Source organism: Zeus faber, assembly GCF_960531495.2.
Source record: "Zeus faber genome assembly, chromosome: 14".
NCBI lineage: Eukaryota > Metazoa > Chordata > Actinopteri > Zeiformes > Zeidae > Zeus > Zeus faber.
In genome coordinates, this window is record NC_137200.1 from 10,603,045 (window position 1) to 10,627,839 (window position 24,795).

General features: G+C 42.9%; 1 protein-coding gene across 1 annotated transcript in view; it reads left to right on the top strand.

Moving 5' to 3' along the window:
• The first annotated feature begins 998 nt into the window (after positions 1-998).
• The window catches only part of myo7ab (myosin VIIAb), a 40,868-nt gene continuing 17,071 nt past the window's right edge, over positions 999-24,795 (top strand). Inside the window, exons 1-22 of the mRNA XM_080014232.1 lie at positions 999-1,088; positions 1,230-1,382; positions 6,783-6,967; positions 7,085-7,206; positions 7,441-7,583; positions 8,161-8,274; positions 8,721-8,874; positions 10,267-10,347; positions 11,782-11,897; positions 12,237-12,379; positions 13,556-13,766; positions 14,083-14,218; positions 15,165-15,271; positions 15,980-16,021; positions 18,086-18,223; positions 19,287-19,445; positions 19,638-19,730; positions 20,480-20,574; positions 20,823-20,907; positions 21,016-21,234; positions 23,580-23,897; positions 24,321-24,527. Of these exons, the coding sequence (XP_079870358.1) occupies positions 1,272-1,382; positions 6,783-6,967; positions 7,085-7,206; positions 7,441-7,583; positions 8,161-8,274; positions 8,721-8,874; positions 10,267-10,347; positions 11,782-11,897; positions 12,237-12,379; positions 13,556-13,766; positions 14,083-14,218; positions 15,165-15,271; positions 15,980-16,021; positions 18,086-18,223; positions 19,287-19,445; positions 19,638-19,730; positions 20,480-20,574; positions 20,823-20,907; positions 21,016-21,234; positions 23,580-23,897; positions 24,321-24,527 (2,979 nt within the window). The 5' untranslated portion in view covers positions 999-1,088; positions 1,230-1,271. The remainder of the gene's footprint in view (positions 1,089-1,229; positions 1,383-6,782; positions 6,968-7,084; positions 7,207-7,440; positions 7,584-8,160; positions 8,275-8,720; positions 8,875-10,266; positions 10,348-11,781; positions 11,898-12,236; positions 12,380-13,555; positions 13,767-14,082; positions 14,219-15,164; positions 15,272-15,979; positions 16,022-18,085; positions 18,224-19,286; positions 19,446-19,637; positions 19,731-20,479; positions 20,575-20,822; positions 20,908-21,015; positions 21,235-23,579; positions 23,898-24,320; positions 24,528-24,795) is intronic.

Consider the following 24,795-nt stretch of genomic DNA (forward strand, 5'->3'; position numbering starts at 1 on the left):
AGCAAGCTCCTGGGTTAAAGGTCACATTCTGGCATTTGATGGGGTTAAGCCTCCATCAGTTTAAATCCTTCTCTTGGGTGCGTTGGCAGCGCAACACGTCTGTAACCTATTTTGTGCGAGAGAAGTATGAAGCAACTCTCTACTTTGTCCTCTAATTTGTGTGCAAAAATAAAACAAGCAGGAGACAAATGAGGTAAGCAACAGAAACACATAACAAGTATGAGACAGAAATGCTCGCACTGACTGCTGTTAAAACCTGTTAATACCACCTGGAAGTGCATAAACAAAATTGAAACTACAGTACATGGAAAAAAATTCAAAGTAAAACCCAAGACTATTGTATCAACCTGAAGCATTCACGGAAAGACAATTTAAATTGAAATGTCTTGTTTAAATGGTACTTGGCGCAGTGTTGGTGAGAATCTGCTTTGTTTATCACTAGTTGCCATTGTGTTGCTCGTGCATGACATACAGTGGCCAAGTACTGAATACCCCACTGTGGCAGTTTCGCCTGCCACACGCCACCCAAGTGGCATTTCTAGGGCCCTGCGACACGGAGACAAAGACAATAGAGTTGAAAACATACCAGTTTCATTGTAGAGAGTGGGCAAGCTGGAACAAGTCCGGAGCAGATGGACAACCTGTCATGATAAGGGCTCCTATCCTGTGTGTGTGTGGGGATGGGGGTTTTACCTGTTGCTCGTTAGACTGATCCTGGGCCCAATTACCTTCACCCCAGGACAGGTGTGGCTGCTCAAACCACACCACCCTCAAATCACACCCAGTTAATAATTTGATGCAAATAATTAGGGGGAAAGCAGGAAGTATAATTGTCTGGAGGTGGCAAGAGTGTGTGATGGGTATCAAATTGGCTCCTAACTTGATAGGATTGTTACTGACTGTCCATGACTTGCGCTGTAGTCATGAGTGGTGTGGATTGGGGACCTGACTGCGGTTGTGTTTGCCATTAAAAGGGGGACTACGTGTGGTTGGACCTGAAAACAGGCCGGGAGTTCGATGTCCCCGTCGGAGCTGTGGTCAAACTATGCGACTCCGGAGAGATCCAGGTGTTGGACGACGAGGGCAGAGTGAGTCCTCCTTAAAAATTTACATGATACACACTCAACACTTACAACCCGTGTTTTTATTTCTCTCCATGTAACTGCAAAAAATACTTGTTTATTTTTTATTTTATTTATTTTTATTTTTTTACTTGGATACCTATACAGGAGTGCTGGATCTCTCCGCAGAATGCCACCAACATCAAGCCCATGCACCCCACCTCCATCCATGGGGTGGAGGACATGATCCGCCTAGGGGACCTGAATGAGGCGGGCATACTCCGCAACCTGCTAATCCGCTACAATGAACGTGTCATCTACGTAAGTTCTACCTGAAATACCTGCTAGAGCACATGTCCCTAAACCCTGATTTATGTTTTAAAGTGGACCTATGCTACTTTTCAACAAGTAAATCTGAGGTCCCCAAAACATGTTTTTGAATTTTTTTGCTGGAAATACCAGAGGTTATGCATTTGCGCCATTGTAACATGCCTCAAAACCATAGTGTTCCAAAATGAACTGTTTCCGTGTGTGTAGCATTAAATGTAAATGAGCAGCCAGGTCCCTAGTTCTGAGCCAATGGAGTTTTTGCTTTACACCAGATTCCATTGTATTTCTCTGAAAACCTTCAGTGATTCCACATTATTAGTACACTAAAATCTGTTTCTGAACAAATTTGAGTGAATCCAGTTGCTAAATCTTCACTCATATTAGATGTGCAAGGCCTAATTTAAAAGTTAGTTCCAACTTTCACAGCGGTGTCCGGAGCAGCGCAAAGCTTGGAGCACCGTGGGATACAGTGGGGCTTGGGGCTTTTTTGTTTCATTCAATTACGGAAACATCGGAAAAATATATATATATACACCTTTTGTGCACCGCAGCCTACAGTACAGTCTACCGACAGCCCACCCCCCAGTATATATACTGGGTCACATTTTTTTTGTGCAAACGTTATACTTTATTTTGAACTTGAGTTCTTACTTTGCCATATTGTATACCCTCCATCTTCACTTACTGCAAGGTCAGAACCGATGTGTCCTATGCATGCCTACAAAGCCAGAGACATAGAACCCAGGGTCCGGCCAATCCATTCCAAGGACCTACTGGCAGATGTGCCCTCAAACCCCAATTCTAGCATATAAGAACCCATTCATAGGCTGCGGAGAGATTACGCATACAGCCGAGCTTGTATCACCTGACCGTAAACCACTCTCCACCACATAGCGTAACTCTGTACGCTGGCTAGGAGCTATCAAAATAAGCCTGCGCCAGTGCTGACACCATCATGTTGAGACTGTACATTCTGATGAACCTGTGTGGAGTAGTCTAAGAAGGAGCACCATAAACCTCCTTGACCGAAACCCCTCCTAACAGCACAAAAGAGGTAGAATGTGCTTTAAGACCCTCTGGGGGTTCCTGCCCCACAGAGAAGTAGGCCAATGACTCTTCCACTCTTCCTCTCTTCCACTATCCAGTGAGAAAGACGATCTTTGGACTGGGGTTCCCCACTTGTCTGAGATCCATAACAGACAAAAAGCTGGTCGGACTGGTGTACGTCCGTGCGTACCGCATAGACCAATAGCGCCTGAACAGGGCACAGAGTATGCAGTCTCTCATCCGGCTCTGACCCAAAGGGAGGAGTAGAAAACAAAGAGCGATCAATGGTGGTTGATTTGAATCCTGCTTTTATGTTCTTGGGCTGAAAAGCCAGTTTATTGTTTCATCATAACCCTGCGATTGTCTGTGGAGGACTGTTGCACATAAGCTGCGGCCAGATTTCCCACACATTTGCTGAGACAAGGGCCAGAAGCAGTGCTGACTTCAACAACAAAACATTTATTCATACCTCCTGGAGAGGTGTGAATTGGGGTCTCGTTCAGGCATTCGACACCAAAACCACATACTATTTTGGAGTCAGTGACCGCACACCGGGTGTAACCGGCGGGTGCCTTGCATGAACCTGTATGCCAAAATGTGACTGCTTGGTGGATTGCCATCCACACCATTATGACAGGCCAATATAGCGGCTAAGTACACCTTGAGGGTGGATGGTGTCAAGCCTTTTACATGAAGGCCTTGGAGGAAACTGAGTATGATCCTAATATTACAGCGTAATGGGTCATCTCCACATGCCACACACCAGCACTCAAAGGCTAGCCATTTGGATGTGTAATGCGCCCTCGTTAATGGGGCTCTAGCGGGATCGTCGAATGGAGTTCCCTAGAGGACAATGAGCTGTGTCTCTTGAAGCCAACAGATCGATCTTTGCTCGGCAGAATAAACGCCAGATCATGTCCATGACCAGCAGAATGCGCCAATTCGACACTTGCGGCCGTCCCCTCGATAATAAGTCTGCTCCCAGGATGCCTGCTGTGAATGTGATATGCTGACAGAGAACAGAAGTGGAAATGGGCCCACAAAAAAGGCTAGGTAGTGGACGCTACCCTGACAATTGATATAAGCAATCGTTGCAGTGTTGTCGGAATGTATCACAACGTGGTGTCCCCTCACCCACAGTGCGAAGGGTAACAGGGCCACCCGGACTGCCTCCAACTCCAACACATTGATGTGCAAGTTCTTGTGGGCCCTCCAGTGCTTGGTACACAGGGCCCCAGCCGTACAGGGAGGCATCGGTTTTTATCACCACACACAGTGTTACCGGACCCAGCCGGACCCCTTTCATGAAGTTGCTGGGGGTCAGTCAAAACCTCCTTGGCTGTCTCGACACTCCTGCATAATTGTCAGTACCCTGGAGAGGTCCCTGGATGGACACACCCGCTGTTTGATAATCCACGTTGCAGGGGTCTCACCTGAACAGATCTAGTGGGACTAGGGACAAGGCAGCCGCCACCAAGCCCAGCAGGACCATAATCCGACGTGCCCTGGCGACCTTGCGCAGGGGCAGCGTGCAAGCTGCAGTGACCGCAGTCAACCTCCTTGTCGTAGTTAGTCGTACACGCATCAACCGCAGGTCCAGATCAAGACCCAAGTACTCTGTGCACTGGGGTGGAACCAGAGCCCTCTTTTTCCAATTCACCAGAAAACCCAGGCTGTGGGGATGGTCGAGCAGCACCCCCATGTGGGAGTGCGGCCATTCCCTTGACCTCGCTTTTATCAGGAGATAGTCCAGATATGACAGAACCTTTATTACATGGTTGCGCAGACGGCAATAGCTACCTCCAGACAAATAGTAACTATTTTTGGGGCCCGAGAGAGATCGAGCCGGAAAAGGCAAAACTTGTACTCCCTGTTCTGAAAGGTGAACCTCAGATATTTGCTATGCCTTTAAAATAACCATCTTTCAAATCCACCGACGTGAACCAGTCTCCCCGTTGGATAGATTTCAACAGGTGACACTGTGTTAACATTCGAAGTGGGAGCATTCTCAATAGTTTGTTTAAAACTCTTAGATTTAGAATTGGTCTCAGAGTCAAGAGCAGAGCTGCCTTTTTTTTGTAATAAGGAAATATTTGCTGACTGTTTTTTCTCCTTGTCCACTACCGGACGAATGGCGCCCTTCTCCAGCAAGGACTGAATTTCCGGTTCCAGGATAATGGACATTGAGTCCAAGACCAAGTCTGTGTGACTCCAAGGAACGCAGGTGAACGAAGGGCAGACTGCAGCGCATATCCCTTTCAAATCATCCTCTCGAATCCAGGGAGAGACTGCGCATGCAGTCCATACACTCCCACAAGTGGAGAGGCATGCTCTGGTTTTTGTAGCGATGGCACCAGGGCAGACTCGTCCCCACAAATTGAGCTTCTGGCTACATTATTTCGGCAGGAAGGCTCACACGTTTGTTCATGTGTTTGATGACATATTCCAGCCTCAACTAAGGCTTCGGTCTCATATTTTTGTTTTGGGCCATGACGCTCATTTTTCTGAGTGGTCAGGGGGCCTCAATAAACACACTGGAAAACACACTGGACACACTCATCTCATCAGCCGGGGAAGGTTTCCTGGACGTTTCCTGGTCTGGAACCGGTCCGCTCTGGGCCAGCGACGATCTTGGAAGTGTCTGGATCCTGACTGTTCCCACGATGAGCCAGGGTTCTGCCAGGGCTCACGACGCGGGGACCGGGTCAATTGGGGCTCCTCAATGCCAACGACTCCTTCTGCTGCCACTCGAACTTGTGCGTCATGGAGGTGTCGGGCTCAAATTGGCCCGACACCTTCACCGGCGCATCAGGGGCTTGCCCTTTCCTTCTCAGAAATCGGAGATTCTGATTCGGAGATTCTCGGAGGTTCAGCCACAGGTGGCGCTGCATCACCACTCTTGGCCATCATGAGACAAAAGTCGGTGTGTTTTCAAATTGATTTCAAGGTCCTGCTACTTGTTTATAAAGCTCTTATTGGAAAAGCACATCTATACCTATACCACATCTATACAGTACCAGCCACTCAGAATGGCCAACCCCAGCCGGCTGCCAGCCGGATATTTCCATTCATTCCATTCAGAGAAGCATGGACCTGTCACCAGCCTCTCAAGGACCAGCCGGACATTCTATTATTCCAGAAGAAAAGTGGGGAGACAACGATACACTCTGCCACAAAGTTGTAGAACACCATCTCCCAAATGATCAGAGAAGCAGGCTCTGTGGACATCTTTAAAAAGCAACTGAAAACACATGATTACTGTGGCATTTAACTAGTGTGGCTATGTTCTTCTTACCATTGTTTTTTCTTTACTTCTTTACTTTATTTTTGTCTTTGTTTCTTTTGTTGGTTTTATTGTTTGTTTTTCTCCTCGAATGTAGTGTTCATTCACTTTAAATAATGAAATACTGATAATTTACAGTATAGCACTTGTAGCTGCAAATTCTATATGAAATGTGCACTACAAATAAAGATTATTATAATAATAATAATAATAATAATAATAATAATAATAATAATAATAATAATAAATGAAGTTGATAAATGTGTAGAAACCCGCTTTTGTGAGCAGGAATTTAACATTCCCTTTGACAATTTGTGGATGTTTTGTGCCCCTCCCCACTTCTGTTCCCTTTCCCTGTTATCCATTCTTGTAGACTAACTGTGGTGGGAGGGTGAGTATGAACTACAGTGACAGTAACGCCGCTTAAAATGGTTCTAAATCTTGGGTCCATGGCAACGCCAAAATACAGAGGGAAGGGGCGCGAGGCCTTGAAAGATTTCTAAAAGATGTTCCTCAAACTCATACCGAAACACACCTTACCGTTTGAAGTCAAAGTTATGGCCCATGATAACAAAAGGCGTATTCTTGCTTGTGGCGTATAGAAACAAGCAGAAAAAAACTGAAGAAAGCACAGATTGTAAACTTGTCAAACGATACCATATTCATGTCTGTCAGCAGAACTGCAGATATTTCATCAAAGGAATTAGATGAAATATTCTTGCCGTGCATGAAAGATTAGGAACCACTGTCCTAACAGTATTAATCGGATCGTTGGCATCGTATGTATGCATTGTTTGCCTTCCTGAATTAATGATTACATTTCTTTCTATAGCTACTGCTGTGAGATTTCTATGTCTAACATATTTAATGATGATGCTTTAATTGCTAAATTCTCATAATTCTCTTCACACTACTCTAGAACTTTCAAATTATTTCGAATTTCTGCTTATTTAAATTCCTTAAAATTAACCCACGTTGTTACAGTGACATACTATTTGAGCATTCATTTTAACTTAATGAAATTATGCTGATGATTTATTTTGCTCTTTTGGCCACCGCAGACGTACACAGGCTCAATCTTGGTGGCGGTCAATCCCTACCAGCTACTCCCCATCTACACACCAGATCAGATTCGTCTGTACACCAACAAGAAGATTGGAGAGCTGCCGCCCCACATCTTTGCCATAGCGGACAACTGCTACTTCAACATGCAGAGGAACAACAAGGACCAGTGCTGCATTATTAGGTGTGTCTCTGGGGGGGGGTTCAGATAAAGGGGGCTTTTCCACTGCAGGAATCAATTTAGAAACGAAGAAGTTAGTTCCTGGCACGATGTCTGTCTGACAATGTTTTATTGTTCCAGCGGTGAGTCTGGGGCAGGGAAGACAGAGAGCACAAAACTCATCCTGCAGTTCCTGACGGCTATCAGCGGACAGCACTCCTGGATAGAGCAGCAAGTCCTGGAGGCCAACCCCATCCTGGAAGGTCAGAACCTCAAAGACACAGGGGGTCATCTCTGAAAGCCTTGATTTCACAGCATTAGGAAGCTTTGTAGAACATTTGAATATACAATATAAACATGCTCCTCCTGGGAAAAAAAGGAAATCTTCATTCAACACTTCACACAACAAGTACATAAAAATGAACTTTCACTATTGACCAAACATGTCTTTTTTTAAATTATTATTATTATTATATATTTTTTTTCATTTAACCCAGCATTTGGCAACGCTAAGACCATCCGCAATGACAATTCCAGTCGCTTCGGGAAGTACATCGACATCCACTTTAACAAGCGTGGGGCCATCGAGGGAGCCAAGATTGAGCAATACCTGCTGGAGAAGTCTCGCGTCTGTCGACAGGTGAGAGGTCACTGTCTTTAGATATAAAGACTTTTCTTTTTTTTTCAGTCTTATTATTATAACTATATTTTTTTTATTAAATAAATGTATTCAATGAAAGGATAATGCTGATGAGAGGTTAATGTTTACGGTATATGTTCAAATTTGAACTAAACTGAATTTGTGAAATAAACTTTCAAGAGAAGTTGGGATAAAGCCGTGTTTAATTTGTTGTTGTAATTGTAGACTTATCTAATTGCTTAGCACACCTAATTAAATATTAATTTGGAATTTAACAAAAACAGAAGAATAATTCTCGTTATTTATAATATATATATAATAATTGAGATACAAACAGTCAAGGATCTGCTTTTTTTTCATAGACACAAGTATATTTCTCCTCAAATACAGAGTTGTGCATTGGCCAAACCCAACCTGTACACAACTTCATACTCCCAATGCTCCACCCCTTTGTTTTATTTCCTGTCCTTTAAGCTGCATTTAGCAAAATTCAAGGAAATGACAGTTGATCTCTGACTTCATCAATTTGCAATTATTTCACTTAATGCAGCTTTAACTTCCTGTATGTTGCTTTCAGTCCCTGGACGAGAGGAACTACCACATTTTCTACTGCATGCTGAAGGGAATGCCTGCGGATATGAAGACCAAACTGGGCCTCGGTCTTGCCACTGACTACTCCTACCTCACCATGGTAGGTGGTTGAAAACATGTCACGCAAAAATGGCCCTCAGCAAGAGAAAGTCTGCTCTAGTGCCATAAAACAATAACTGAGACAAATTCTCCACTAATACACAATATAGTGTCATATTTATATTGACAATTATCATATTGATAATGATCAAAAACATTTTGTTTTTTGCATTGAAATTCATGTTTATTGTCTATGCTGTCCTTCAAGTGTATGTATTTAAATTGGGATTTAAATTGCATTAAAGAATGTTATTGCCTGAAATTCCAAATTAATTGTACAACCAAAGCAGATGACACAAACTGTTGCTTGTCCATTCAACACAATCTAGATTTTATCTTGAGTTTCATTCTGATTCAGCTCTTGAGTTCTTTTTCCTATTTTTTGGCAATTTCGGAGTTTGGAGCCGTTAATACTTTATGTTCGGCTGTTGTGTTTCGCTCTCGCAGGGTAACTGTACACAGTGTGAGGGCAGGGACGACCTGAGCGATTACTCCAGCATCCTGTCAGCCATGAAGGTCCTGATGTTCACTGAGACAGAAAACTGGGAGATCTCCAAGCTTCTAGCTGCCATCCTGCACATGGGCAACCTGCGCTTTGAAGGTCAGCGACATTTAGAAACACATGCAGACAAACTTGCCCAAAAATAGATATACCGTATTTTCCGGACTATAGAGCGCACCTGTATATAAGCCGCATCCGCTCTATTTAAAAAAAAAGAGATATACAAGCCGCACCGGGCTATAAGCCGCAGATATCTATGTTGAAAAATTAGATATTTACTGCATGTACAGAACGATTTTGAACTGTAAATGTACATGTATGTACCTGAACAGATTCTTTCCGAACAGTGCCTTTTAACACGGCAGCAACTTTGCTGATTAAAACGGAACAGAACCAAGAGAAAAAAAACGGCATTTATTTACCTTCATTTCTCCTGTGTTTGAAACCACAAGTCACTTTAATCATCTTCGCTGAAACCCATGAAGTCGTCTTCTTCGTGTCGGAGTTGAACAGCCTCAGAAGCGCTTCGTCACATCTGTCTCCATCAGTCTCGCTCCGTGTCACTGTCATCCTCCGGTGAAGTTGACTCTGAAGGTGCGCCGCTCTCTTCGCGTAGCAGTCCAGCCTTTCGGAACCCGTTGGTGATGGTGGATTTTTTCACAGCCCTCCACGCTGCTAGTGTCCACTGACAGACATCAGAAAAAGATGCTTTTCGCATGCGGCCAGTTTTTGTGAATGACTTCTCACCACTTGTCATCCAAGCCTCCCACTCAACCCGGAGTGCAGCTTTAAATGCCCGATTCACACTGATGTCGATGGCCTCAACTTTAAACTTGCATCATACGAACTTCTTCGTGTGGGTTCCATGATGAAGGGGCGAGGACTTGAAAATAATTATCAGTTGGTAATTTATCGTCCGCGTTCTATCTGCTAAAGAAAAAGTAGCGTATTCTTCTTTGCATTGATTTTTCGTCTATCTTATTTTTGATTCTAATTCCGGTTAGAGCGCTCCTAGCGGTGGAAGAAAAATCCACAGAATAGCCGCACCTTTGTATAAGCCGCATGGTTCAAAACCTAGGAAAAAAGTAGCGGCTTATAGTCCGGAAAATAAGGTAGTTTATTTCTTTGTGGTGATCATAGCTTTTATATTGAGTTATTTTTGATCAAAGAAGTTTGAGTCTTGATGCTTGCCAATGTGGTCATTCTGATTGGATTGAAACTTAGTTTTAACATCAAATGGGCGTAAACCTAAACCTTAAGGCATCACAACTCTATTAAGTTACTCGTGACCTTTGACATTAGGTTGAACATTCTTGTATCCAGCCAATGTTGAATAATTTGTCCCATTTGGAAGTTTATTTCCAAATGGTTCCAAAAGTTTGTTTGATTATTTACAATTATCTTTGTTGCTATAAATGTTTAGATTACCGCTGTGAGGGTTCAAACTCACCATTAAGAAGCCCTAAGTCCAGGTATCCTTTGTGCGTACAGCCCGAACCTATGACAACCTGGACGCCTGCGTGGTGGTCAGATCCCCTGACCTGATGACTGCGGCTTCACTCATGGAGGTTTGTGTGTACTTCCCTGTACCCTTGAACGTATTTCTTAGAGTCTGTGAATCAGGACACACTTGACACACTGACACTTTTTTAGAATTTAATGACCACTAAATAAATTGATGACTGCGTTGCCATTTTTTGTAATGCATAGTCTGTTTTTGCCGTATTTTTGCTGCACACATTTAGCCTGGCAGTATTTTTACTCTTTTTATGTCTGTTTTAGTTAACATAATGATCATCATCGGTGACTACTCAGAGTTTAGTATCGCTCTCAGCCCGGGTCTTTGTTGATTATCAGGTAGAAGAAAAGGCAGATGCTGGAGCCACAGATTTTTTAGGCAAAGAAGGCATGAGTGGTGGTAGGTGTGGTTTTTGGCTGGGGACGTTTTTACTGTAAGCTCTCTTCTTTCTGGGGGGAAAGTATTATCATAGAATGGAATACCTCTCTCCAGGTCTCCCTGTCAGTTGCTGTGTCCTCCAAGGTGGTTTAAGGTTGTCCTTGAATCGCTTCTTCAGAGCTCCCAGAGCCCATTGTTAGTCACGGAGTATAATATGGCAAGTCCATCGAAACAGGTGTTGGTGGTGGTGGTGCCATGATGGATGTTGACCTCCAGGACTCTGGTGTTGGTGCACCTGCCTTCCAAGCTGATCTTCAGCATTTTGCAGCAGCACTTCCTTGGTTTTTCAGGTGCTTGTGGTCCTCACCCATAGGGTGAAGCAGAGTGGGTAACACCGGCACTTTTTAGACCGGGATTCTTGGTCTAGGCCTGGGGGTCATGGTTATCAACCCTCTTTTGATCAGTCTTAGGAGGGCTCCACTGGAACAGCTATGGAGGTGGTGTTTTCAGCTGTCAATGTCAGCTTTAGAGGAATGGAGCCTGCCAAGATAAGCAAAGTTATCCACGTTTTCACTCTGATGTTGTCAACAACTTTTTCTGGAGGTGGAGCAAGAGCATTTCTGTCTCAGGTTATGGTTGATGGAGTATTTGTATGTATGTATATACTGAAGCTTCATGATGGACGTGGTGATGATTTTGCTTTCTGCTCTCTTTGCAAAACCCCAGCTAGATGTTTGCACAGCTGGTTTTCCTTTCCAGAAGAAATATTATTTAAATCTGGAACCTCCTCAGCTCTCTCGCGATGATTGCGGTTCACCTTTCAGGTTGATCACTGAGCTGATTATTCATAAGGATTTGCACATTAGCACATCAGGAACTCAGCTCCTCTCTGGATTGCTTTCAGGATCCTAGTGACTCACAAGCTTCTCTACAATGGAAAGGTGATGATCCCGGGAGAGGAGTTGACAAAACTAGCACTGTCGATTTATTTCAATATAGAATTTTTGCTTTTCATTTACCAATCCCTTCTGTCCGTCTTCCTAATCTCCATTTTCTTATTTCTCATTCGCTCTCACATTGGTTGCATGTCTCCTGGATGCTGTAGGTAGACCCAAAGGATGTGATGGTATGTCTGACCACACGCACACTCATCACGCGAGGAGAGAGTGTCGCCACACCCCTCAATGTGGAGCAAGGCCTGGACGTCAGGGATGCCTTTGTCAAGGTTCTTACCATTGGTTACATTGTTTTTATAAGGGGTATTGCTTACCATGACTTAAATATGGCAGTTAAAGTACAGGCAGTGATACCTGTAGGTAATGGACAGTAAGACATCTAGGTGATGAACATTGAGACAGTTGAAAACAATACATGAATTAATGAGAACAGTTCAGGCCATTCTGATTGAATTTTTGTGCTTGAGCGTTGAAATTAATAAGAAATGGAATCTACCCAACACTCAAGCAAAGTCGAGACAATATAATTACATGTGATTTGTTTTGCTTACTGAGGGCAAAACACTTTTAATTTTTAAGAACTATTTATGCTGTATTTTATTTTCCAGGGTATCTATGGCAGGCTGTTTGTCTGGATCGTGGATAAGATCAATGCAGCAATATACAGGTTACCATCTGGCGAGAACAATGTCCTGCAAAGGTCTATTGGTCTGCTGGACATCTTTGGCTTTGAGAACTTCACAATCAACAGGTCATCACTGCTGCACTATGTATTAGAATATCTGTAGAGTAGAATGTCATTTATCAGAACCCAACGGGAATGGCGGTCTTTACAGACACCAACATATTCAGATTTAAACATAGATAGATGGATGGATGGATAGATGGATACATAGATAGATACATAGATAGATATATAGATAGATACATAGATACTTTATTCATCCTCAAAGGGAAATTGCAATGTCCCAGCAGCTAACACAATATGCAAAATAATAATAAAGCAATACAATAAAATATGAAAAAAGAGAGTGGCAATATATGGGAAAAAAAAAAGAATATACAATAAATAAAAAAGTCTGCCACTTTAAACTAAACATAAAATGTTGATTAAAAAAAAAAAAAAAACAGATATAATCTACAATAACAGGGAAAAAAAGACAAAAATGAAAAAGAGCAGAAAAATAAAAGAACATGTCCAAAAATTCAATGTACGGCCCTACACAATAACTTATGAAATAAACAGTGAAGCAGAAAGGGGAATATACAAAAAACCTAAAAAAATGTTCATGCAATAAGCTTTTACACCACAACCAAAAATTGGCTGTAAACATACTGTATGAAAATTCACATGATGGTTGAGCAAATGCATTTTTTTAATGTGAAATGTAAACATGATTGAATATAAATATTTGACCTACAACAATTCCACTTCCAGGAAGGCTTCAGTTGCAGTGGTGCTGAGTTTACAAACATATCAGTACAATAGAAAACAAAATGCTTTATCCATAATAATATAATAGTAGGTAAAGTAAATGAGAGAGTACTCAAAGGTTATTCATCAGTTCTAACTCACCAAAGGGACAAGAGATATTATGCAACAGTTAAAGGCATCGTTCCCAGTCATCCATCTCTTATACGGACAAGATTATTTGGAAATTTTTTTACTTGGCTATATCATGATTCAGCTTTGTGAAATTGCCACAATACCCTTAAAAAAATATAGGTTTGCACATGATCACACCACAAAAAAGAATGAATGTGCATCATGATGGCATAGTGAAACAACAACTTTTTGGAACTCCTTCAAGAATGTGTTTTTGATCTATCGCATCCTGATGGAGAAAACCCCATTTGCCTGTGTAGAACCTTTCCTGGTGTCTCGATAGCCCTGGTCCCAATCCACTTCCTCTCACCCTTGCTACAGTTTTGAACAGCTGTGCATCAACTTCGCCAACGAGCACCTGCAGCAGTTCTTTGTGCGCCACGTCTTCAAGCTGGAGCAGGAGGAGTACAACCTGGAGGACATCAGCTGGCAGCACATCGAGTTCACCGACAACCAGGATGCACTGGATATGATCGCCAACAAACCCATGAACATCATCTCCCTCATTGACGAGGAGAGCAAGTTCCCGAAGGTATAGCAGGGGCAGCCACCACACCACAGTTGCCAAAGATGTCCGTTTGGCTTGGGATTACCTGTAGAACACATGTGAAGGTTGAGGAATCTCTCAGTGAAAACTTCCTAGGACCCGTTTTCTTTCTGTGAAGGGGTATTATTATCCGAAGAAAAGTCACAAGAGCAAGTCAATTGAATATCAAAAAAATACACTCGGTGGAGTAGTGTCAAGACCACGTTAAAAGTTAAATGATTCACCTCAAGCGGTTTATCTTCCCTGAATTAAACTAATGTATGGACGGTACAAAGTTGTTTTCTCCTTCTTTTTCCTTTAGGGAACCGATGCTACAATGTTATACAAGCTCAACTCCCAGCACAAGCTTAACATCAACTACATCCCACCCAAGAACAGCTACGAGACCCAGTTTGGCATCCAGCACTTTGCAGGCGTGGTGCATTACGAGACCAGAGGTGCGTCTTTTGTGCATTGGTCCACAGAATTCTGTGAACAGTACCGTTGTGTGCTAGCTTTACAAATGTAAAAATTGGGGTTTTGTTTATGGTTTCAGTGAGTCTCATTTTCACTATCCAGGTTTAAATAATTTAAGAATTTATCATCAGCAAAGCATTCAATAACAACAAATAATACCTGTAGAGTAAGATATTTTTTATATATAGAGTATAATACAAACAGTCAGGAAAGGTCCTCATTCCTCTGAATCTTCTGAGCAATTCTCGTGCTCAGTGACCTGCAAAGGTGGAGGAATAGATGAACGAGGTGGAGTTCGGACTTCAAAATTGATTTTAGGTTTGCAGGGACAGTCCCACTGATCGCCCTATAAGTGAGTGAACCGAACAGCGTCTTCAAATTGAGGCAAGCAGAGGTGAGAAGCCAGTGCAGAGCCTGAAGGGGAGGTGACGTTGGAGAACTGACGTAGGTATAGGACACCAGACAGGCTGATGCAGAGGCAGGTAAACCAACCAGAAGATGGTTGCAGTGCTAAACGCTGGAGATGACAAGCGCCTTGACCAGGAGTTGCACTGCTTCTCTCACAAAGAATCGACATTTTATTCTATATCCATTCACCCAGAATATTATAGGAAATTCCTCTATATACTTCAGTTATGAAGGTAGCTACTAGTGGGGTTGTTCTGGACTTACTATTAATTATACTAGAATTTACTATTGAGTCTCCTGGAGGTGCCACGCTTAACAACCTTACTGAAATACTGGTTGACTGACAAACTTGAAATTAAGGACAAGTGTGTGAAGTTGTTTGGTTGAATTGGGCTAGTTTGAATGCTGAGTTTGCATTCAAAGGCAGTCATGTATCCTGTCAATTTGAATGGAGAAATGACTAGGAAAGAAATTCCCCACAAAGTGTCCCTTCACCTCTCCGTGCTGCTTCTGCTCCAGGCTTCCTGGAGAAGAACAGAGACAGCCTACACACAGACATCATCCAGCTGGTCCACTCCTCCAAGAACAAGTTCATCAAGCAGATCTTCCAGGCTGATGTCGCCATGGTGAGAGCAACAGCGTGCGCCCAATTTGCCGTATGAGGTTGACGTTCTTTGTTTTCCAATCTGCTCAGTGGTATTTTGTCTTTGTTTGTGGCTCAAAAGGTGTCCGCTGTTTCCTACTTGAAAAAGCCACCGGTGGCTTTTCCCATCCCTCTAGCGCAGGGACAGGTAACCGTGTACCATCAAGTGGCCAATGGTTTGTCAGGTTTTAGCTCTAGCTGGTCACTGTCGCAGCTGGATTTGATGATTAGAAGGCACTGTATCCTGAAATCACGCACTACGTACTACATATTACATATGCATTCTATTGTCCAGCACTTTGCCGATTGATGACTCTGCATATAAACTTTTACCGGCATCACGATGCCCTCACAATGGATTGCATATGCTTATCCTTGTACGTTTTGCATATTACTTGATATATTTGCACATATACTATTGGTCATATACTGACTTGCTGTATTAAATAGTGTGCTAGTTTGTGATTTCAGATGCAGCAATGCTCATCAGTGATTCAGCTGGAATAGTTATTGGTTGCACTGAACAACCTGCATACTCTTGGCCCGCTGTGCCAAACAGTTATCCATCCCTTGCTCTAGCCTCTCCATCCTCTTGGTGTTGGAGTGTACTAACAGCGCACCCCTCCTCTTGAACTTCTCTGTCTTTCTTTTTCCTCTCTCTCTTCTTTCCTCCGTCTTCCTGTGTCATCAGTTTCTTTGCGGCTATCAGCAGCCTAGCACCCCTGCTCCAAAGGTAAAAAAAAGAAAAAGCCAAAAACGGTCACACCATTTCCCCCACTTGTGTTTGCCAATTTGCTGAGTTTAAAAAAGTAATCCTCTTTGTGTCTTGTGAAACCTAAATATTTACTGCAATTTACTATGTATTGTGATTAGCCCAAACATTTGACAGCACAGCCGTGGTAACATTAGTCAAGCCCTTAGTATACCCTTAACAGACCAAACTCGTAACAGAAATCGTTTTAAATAGACAATCACTGCTACAACAACTTTTTCAACCACACATTTTAGCTACATTTGAAAATATGAATTTGGGTGACCTATGACCCAACCGGAAACAACAGTCGTTTCGTTTCCAGTTAATGTTGCACAATCCCGTGGGATATCCTACGGTGCTACAGGAAAATAATGTCCAGTTAGAAATTTGCCAAAGTTATTGAGCCTAACAGAAAGGCCCGTGTATTTCCCACCAGGGGTGGACTGGTAATCTGGCATACTGGCCATTTCCCCAGTGGGCCGACGCACCTTGGGGCCGAAATAATCTTTAATAAAAAAGAATAATAATTATTTTTAATAAATAATGAATTGTCCAACGGCCGGCCCATGAAGCAGGGACAACGGCCCAGTGGTTAATTTTCTATAATGACACTGGGCTGGCCCAGTCACATCTTTTACTAGCCCCGCCCTGCCCCCTCCGTCCTCTGTTTCTGATGTCAGATGCTGAGGTTCAGCGCTCCCTAGCTCCGCAGCGCGATCAGACTTTAACGGGGAGACTTTGTCAGTCAGTGTGTGTGTGTTTCTGTTCCATGTGTATCTGTTGTTCTCCGTGCTTGCGTTCGTCTCTTTGTGTTCTTTCTGTGGCCATGCGTAAATCGTTTGTGTCACGCTGTTGATCCTCTTTCTTGTTGTATGTTTTGATCGTGTCTTGAATAATTACCATCACCCTGTGCTGCTGATGTGTTTCTACACAGTACGAATCGCACAATGCGCAACCAAAATGTTAAAATCACACTAGAATCCTACCAAAGTAATACTAGTGTTCCAACATAGTGAGATCAATGACTAACATAGCGACACAAGTGGTTTTAAATCTTAAGGCAGTATGAAAATTTTCAATCTGTTATCCATCCAGTCATTCTCAATTATCGCTCCTCTTAGTTGTTCTATTGCTGTTGCATTGTGAGCAGTCTGATATCTACAATCTGTGGTTCTGGTATAGACACGAGAGGTTTATGTATGTAGCTGCCTTACCTGTCTTACCAGAAGTGGCAAGATGGCAGCCCCCCAGTGACGTCCCCTGAGGTACTGTACCTGTACTATAGATATTACACTCCGGTCGATGTAGAAGAACCACATCATGGTACATAGCACAAGACTGGAAACCTTTTTTTTTATTTTAAGAAGTCTGACTTTGCTGTTTAGGTAACAATCTAGAGCAGACGTTTTTAACCTTTTTTTTTGACCCAGCACATCCTTTTTAGGTACCAGAAGTATGTATAAGTAAATATATTTTCTTATTATTATTATAATATTTTTTCCTACTATTATAATTTTGGTGGCAGTACCTCTAATTCTATGTGTTACAATTACACCTAGGTCTATAAACGACAAATTGAGGCTAAATTAGAATCTTTCTGAGTACATGACTGGTTAGTTAGTGTGTATAATCCACATTGCATTCATTGTTATGAGTATCGCAGAGGCTACTTTTCGTTTATCATGGAGCATGGAGGAAGCTCCAAATGAATTATATAGACATGGTTATTTCATGTTTTATATTTAAAAAAAAAAAGTCAATATCAGTCTTAGAAATGTCCCGCGGCCCTCTGTGCAGGTAAAGTGACCCCAAGGTTGAGAATGTCTGCTCAAGGGAGAAACAGCGTTATAAAACTTCCACAACAACAAACCAATTTGATCATTTGCCAATTTCAGCAGTAGGATTTTCTCTTTTGTTTCCTAGGGAACATGAAACCTGTTGCCTCGAACCTGTTTCATATATACCGTCATTTTGATTGTGTGTGTGTGTGTGTGTGTGTGTGTGTGTGTGTGCGTGTGCGTGTGCGTGTGCGTGCGTGTTTAGGGTGTTGAGACCAGGAAGCGCTCGCCAACACTGAGCAGCCAATTTAAGCGTTCTCTGGAGATGCTGATGAGGACCCTGAGTGTGTGTCAGCCCTTTTTCGTCCGCTGCATAAAACCAAACGAGTTCAAGAAACCCATGGTAGGTCTCACAAGTAGGTGTGTGTGTGTGCGCAGATTTTTGTGCGACCAAGCAGCGACCACTGCGGCTAAAGCCAAATTAGAAGCCAATTAGAAGTGCTGCTTCGGAAAATATATGACTGGATGGAAGTCAATGGAAAAAGGAAGAAACTTATCCCTAGAAATACAGTCAATCATAGACTTTAGGATCTCAATAGTTCTACAAAGAGGATATTAATGTTGTTCTTCCTTCTACCGACTGGGTGGGGTTTATACTTTCAACCTCAGTACACAGACTGCCCAATCCCCCTGCCCAAATCTGGAAAGTTCTGGCTTTCCAGCCAAGACGGCAACGAGCGTGAACCTAAACCCGGACCTTCAAAAAGTCTCCAAATCAGCATTTCTGACGTCCCAGAACCTACTTCCAGTCTGTGGAAAGGAATCTTTTCTTTGGCTTTTTGAGCAAGTAGCGCTCCTTTGGCCAGTATTCGTCTGACTCTTAATTTGTAATTCTTCATGTCACGTAGCATTTGTAATTGTGTCCTTCAGAAAATAAGAACGGGTCTTTGTCTTATTTTAGAGGTCATCCCCCAATGTAAATGAGCAAATTGTGTGCAAAACTATGTGGATACGATTATTTAGCTAGATTTAAGAAGATGCCCAAATAGAAAAAAAATTATAATTCTAGGAATTTCTTTGAAGTGAAATAAGGGAGAACAGCAGACTTTTATTTTTTTTTACTTTTCATTGTTTGTAGAATACAACATTCTGCGGACTGAAAGATCACAATATCTCCCTCACAGATGTATTTTTCTTATCTTGATCCTGCTAAGTACAAAGCCAAGCAGCAGCTCATTTCACTTGAATATTTTTTTCTTAATTTTTTTTTTTTTACCATATTTTTTTATTACTATTATGTGTATTTTTGTGTATTTTTTTTATTATTCCTAATTTTTAGGAACCTTTGTCCAACTGTCTATTTTTATGAGAAAATATCTTCTTGCACCGTGATTTCCATCGGGATAAATTAATTGTTCTTAGTGATCTGGGTGGTTTGGATGGTACCACTTTTTTCCTCCACTCAGCTGTTCGACAGGGAGCTCTGCGTGCGCCAGCTTCGCTACTCGGGCATGATGGAGACCATCCGCATCCGGAGGGCGGGCTACCCCATCCGATACACCTTCGGCGAGTTTGTCGAACGCTACCGCGTCCTCATGCCCGGCGTCAAGCCGGCGCACATGCAGGTCAGCGGCACCGCCTCTGATCAATGGGGCTTTCATCTTCAGTGTTGACACCTTTAAAAATAAATGTTGAGATTCCTTCTAAGAAAAACAATGGCAAAGCTATCCTTTCAATTACACAGCAGCCCCTTAGAGACGGTATACTACAGACGTTGAGTGTTTTTCTCATTCCACTTCTGTTTTTTTCTTTCGCAGGAGGACCTCCGTGGGACCTGCCAGCAGATCGTCCTGTCCATGCTGTTGAAACACGGCGACTGGCAGATTGGCAAGACCAAAATTTTCCTCAAGGTGGGCTTCTCTTTTGAATACTGGACACTAGAATTATAATTTGACAACTTTGATATCAGTGTCATAATGATTATAACTATGAATAACTATGATTATAACAATATGTATAATGCTTTTATAGGGTGTTGAGGCCAACAATGACCCAAATACAGAGAAACAATGGTTGACAGCAGTGGATTGAATTAAATACTCCAAATAAAAGGCTTAACATGAGAACTAACTTACCTGAGTTAACTTTTGTTCAATCACAAAACTTCTGCATCCAAAGTCAAATTGCAAACTAGATTCTGCAAAATACATAGTAGATACAGTATCATCCAGTGTACTTTAATATGTGAGCGATAGATTTTCAGACCACTTCCATTCAGTACGTTGTGGTTGATGACAACCCTGTATATAACCGCCATCTTGCTCTCACAATGCATTGTGGGATACGCTTGCCAGCGTAGTGTGCGTACGCTGATTATTCACTGGATATAGAGTGTCATGATACTGATACTTTTAGACTATATTAGCAAACTATGGTTTGGGGCAGTTATACTTTTTTACATTATATGCAAAATGGTATTCTGCGTTATATTGCAATTATGTCTTTAATTAGTTTTTTTCTATATATGAAGATTACTCTAATTTCGAATGTCTTTGTTGATATGATTGTTGTATGTAAAAAGATACCGGAAATATTGTGAGTGTTTAAGTTATACTGGCGGGACCCGTCTGTCTGTCTGTGTGTGCACACTGACTACCAGGACCACCATGACATGCAGCTGGAGATCGAGAGAGACAAGGGCATCACTGACAAGGTCATCCTCATCCAGAAGTCTGTACGTGGCCTCCGGGAGAGGTGAGGAACGTTCCAGAAGGTTTTCCCAGACTGGGGAGAAACTTCCTTTTGCTTGGTTTGAACTTGCTGTCCCGTTAGTTTTAGCTCATGTTTGACGTGTGTGTGTGTGTGTGTGTGTGTGTGTGTGTGTGTGTGTGTGTGTGTGTGTGTGTGTGTGTGTGTGTGTGTGTGTGTGTGTGTGTGTGTGTGTGTGTGTGTGTGTGTGTGTGTGTGTGTGTGCGTGCCTGTGTATGTGTGTGTGTCTGCAGAATCCACTTCCTCCGAATGAGGAGTGCCGTGACCCTCATCCAGAAGACCTGGAGGGGTTACCGATGTCGGAAAAATTACCGAACTGTGAGTTTATTTTTTAGCCGTGCTGCAAAAATATTGAACGAGACAGAAAATCTGGAGAATAACACAGAGCTTTCCAACTGTGCCGCCCTCTCTGCCCAATGGCCTCAGATGCAGGTGGGCTTCCTGCGGCTCCAGGCCCTCTTCCGCTCCAGGAAGTTCTGCAGGAAGTACCGGGAGGCGCGGCTGTGCGTGGTGCTCATCCAGGCTCGCTGCCGCGGCTTCCTAGTGCGCCGGGCCGTCTGTCGCCGTCTGGGCGCAGTGCTGACCATCCAGGCCTACACCCGCGGCATGATCGCCAGACGCCTCTGCAAGAGGCTCCGGGCGGAGGTAAAGAGCTGTTACGTTTACTACTGCTACTTCTACCACCTTGCCAGCGAGCCGGAGGAGAGAGAGGGGCATCGGTGCTAAACGGGGGCAGGAAGGTTGGGGGGCACAGTTAAAAAAATTAAAAAAAAAAGGATAAAAATTTTAAAAAATAGTCCAATGTTTGAAGGTTTCCTCAAGGAAAACTTTTGCCTTAATACTAGAATATTCTTTTGGCAAATCTTCTAACCTCGTGCCCACCCCCACCCATCTGCTTGTTTACATTGACATGGTGCTTTCATTGTATTCATGCATGGTTTCTAGTGCTTTATATCAAAATGTCTGTGTATTGGTTTTTTTTTGTTTTGTTTGTTGGTCTGTTTTTTTTTGTGTGTTTTATATATTTATTGATATAATTATCTTCCACTTCCACCTGAGTTGCAGATGTAAGTAAGGTTGTCAAAAGTATGGATACTTTGATACTTTTTCGATACCACGTAATTGAAACAATACGATCTCGATGTAATATCTATTCGATTAGCATCCATAGTATCCATTAGTATCCAAAGTATCGATGCTATAGACAAACAGATGTACAATCAGATTTTCAACCCAAAGCTGCACGGATGAAACAACGGTGACGAAAATCAACTGTTCCTTAACCTCTGGCTATTACAATAGTGTCAAAAATATCGGTTCTGAAAATCCTTTCAATACTAATTTTCCGCACTATCAATATACCGGTAGCAGCTGCGCTTCCTCGCTCTCTCTTCTCTCCGACAGCGAGTCGACACACACACCGCTGCAGTGCCCACACAGCCCCGGCTCTCACTCACTCACAGCACTGTCGTCTTCTCGCCACTCGTCTCATTGCCCCCGGTTTGTTATGGTGGAACTAGCGGAGCGGGCGAGGCTAGCATGGCGGGCCAGGGCTCCGGCTTGGTCTCTGCGTCTTGGGGGCTTTCATGTGGCTTTGTGGCGCGGCAAAGTTGTTCTCCTGCCCCGTAACGTGTGGCAGTTCTCCGGCTCGGTGTCCATCGTCAGCTCTAGCTGTTAGCCGTTCTAGCTGTTAGCCGTTCTAGCCGTCCGGCCATTAGGGAACCTATACGAAACCCATGCCAAAGCTAATGCTAGCTAGTTAGCCCTCTAGTTTAACTGAAACATTCACATGGAATCTTTTTCTTAATTTTTTTTTATGTTTAAATACATAAAAAAAAAAAAATTTACATTTATTGAAATACTATTATCAAAAAATATTATTGATTTTAATATTATAATTATTTTCTTATTTAAAATCCAATAATTTGATATGATTACAGCGGAAAATCAAAGCAAAGTAAAAACATTTAAGTAAACATTGGATACCATCAGACAATAATATTTTAATATATTTTAATTTATAATATATTTTTTATGAAAGTAGAGATGTGAATGAGTGACATCAGAGGCTTTTGAAAAGTGCGCTACCTCAAGAACAATATTGTTTTCATTAATGTAAAAAAAGTTTTAATTATTGTTAATGTTTACTACAGTCATTCTGCTGTTCTCTGCTATGAGCCAAGAAAAGAAAAGTCGTACCTCATTGTGATGTTATAGCCTTGTTATATTTATCTTTTAATAAAAATCACAATTTTTATGCCCTCAATGTTGTGTGAATTTTTCCCCATGGTATCGATAACGGCATTGAATATCGATATTTTATTTATTAAGGTATTGTATCTAATTTAGAAATTCCAGTATCGTGACAACACTAGATGCAAGACACACTTATCATTTATTATGTCCTGATATAGTCAATTTTTGAATAAATACCCTTTTCTTTTTAGTCGTGGTTTCATCTTATCTGTTGTCGTGGCTCTTTCGGTTAGATAAAATAAACTGTGCTGAGCTTTCTATAAACCACCCAAGAATTATTAGACGAGAGGAGCAGGTTGCCAGGTCGCGAGAAAAGGCAGTAATGGAAGGAGATGGGTAAGTTGCACTGTCTGAGAGCACTGATGTACGACCCCTCTAAGCACTGAAAGGAGCGTCTTGCACGTCTAGCTTGGATCACAACTAACGCCACCTGTTATCAATGTAGTGTCATCTGTTGACAACTAGTATTGTATTTGTATTGATTTATATTGCGTACATTAATACCTGATGCCAGCCTACTTTGGAACATTTGCACTCTTTGTGTCGCTTGTTTGCATTGTCAGATATTCATTTACATTTCATCTATAGGCGCACGCACTGTACAGATCACGCTTATAAAAGGAGAAACTCAGCCGCAAATAGTTGTTGTCCATTACTTTAGTTCTTCTTCTCTCTCTTTCACAATTCACCACCGAACCCCCCCCCCACCCACCCACCCACCCTCCACTCCACAGGGCCGGCGTCGCCTGGAGGCCGAGCGCCAGCGGCTGGCCGAGGAGGCACAGCTGCTGAACCAGATGACGGCGTGTCGGGCCCGGGCCGAGGCCGAGCGCAAGCACCAGGAGCGGCTGGAGCAGCTGGAGCACCAGCGCCAGGAGCTGGAGCGCCAGGAGCGCGAGGAGGGGCGACGCAAGAAGGAGCTTGTGGAGCTGCTGGAGAGCGAGCGCCAGCAGCCCGTCGACCACTCGGACCTGGTGGACCGCATGTTCGGCTTCCTGGGCAACACAGGCCCGCTGCCCCACCAGGAGGGGCAGGCCCCCGCTGGGTTTGAGGTGATTGGGGAGGATCGGGGAGAGACTGGCCCTGCGTCCAAAGCGGCGTACTACTTACTTCATATTACTACATACTGTTTGGATACTATTGTCCAACTTAAGTGTGCGACCAAAACGATGGGACATCTCGGATATTCTGCATCGTCATATAACCGCAGATCTTCCTTTCCGCACGCTGCCGGTTGATGACGACACTGCATAGAAACTTATCGGTAGCATCTTGGCCTCGCAATGCATTGCAGAATATCGAGCAGATGTGTATGGTCTTGCAAGAAATAGCAAATCTTCCCCGACACAGTTTACGCAGCCCATTCCAGGAAGGGCACATAAAGAGTATAATTTAGAATTTGACATAGAGCTTTACACTTTCCCACCAAAGTCCCTTCACGTTCTCTTTTCTTCCCCCGTTCACCAATCAATCAGGACTTGGTGGTCCCCAGGGTCGAGGAGTCAGTGGAGGAGCCATTGAATGAAGCTCCGCCCCTACCTGAGGAGGAGGAGGAGGATCTGTCAGAATACAAGTTCTCCAAGTTCGCCGCCACCTACTTCCAGGGCGTCTCCACGCACACCTACATCCGTCGCCCACTCAAACAGCCTCTGCTCTTCCATGAGGACGAGGGGGACCAGCTAGTGAGTTTGACCTTTGAATGGACCTGGATTGAGTACCATATTGTCAGACGAGTTATCGGCTTTTTCAGGGTTTTATTGACTTTTTGCACTACCTCAAATCAGCTCTTTTGGCTACATCCGTACCTATTTAACAGACTAGAAACTGAATGTTGTGCCACTTCCTATTGACAGCCAACATTACACTATGGATATAAAATGTGATATTGCTGTTATTCAAAACATTTTGAATAGTGTTTTTGAAAAGTTTATCTAACTACGTTTTTAAGGG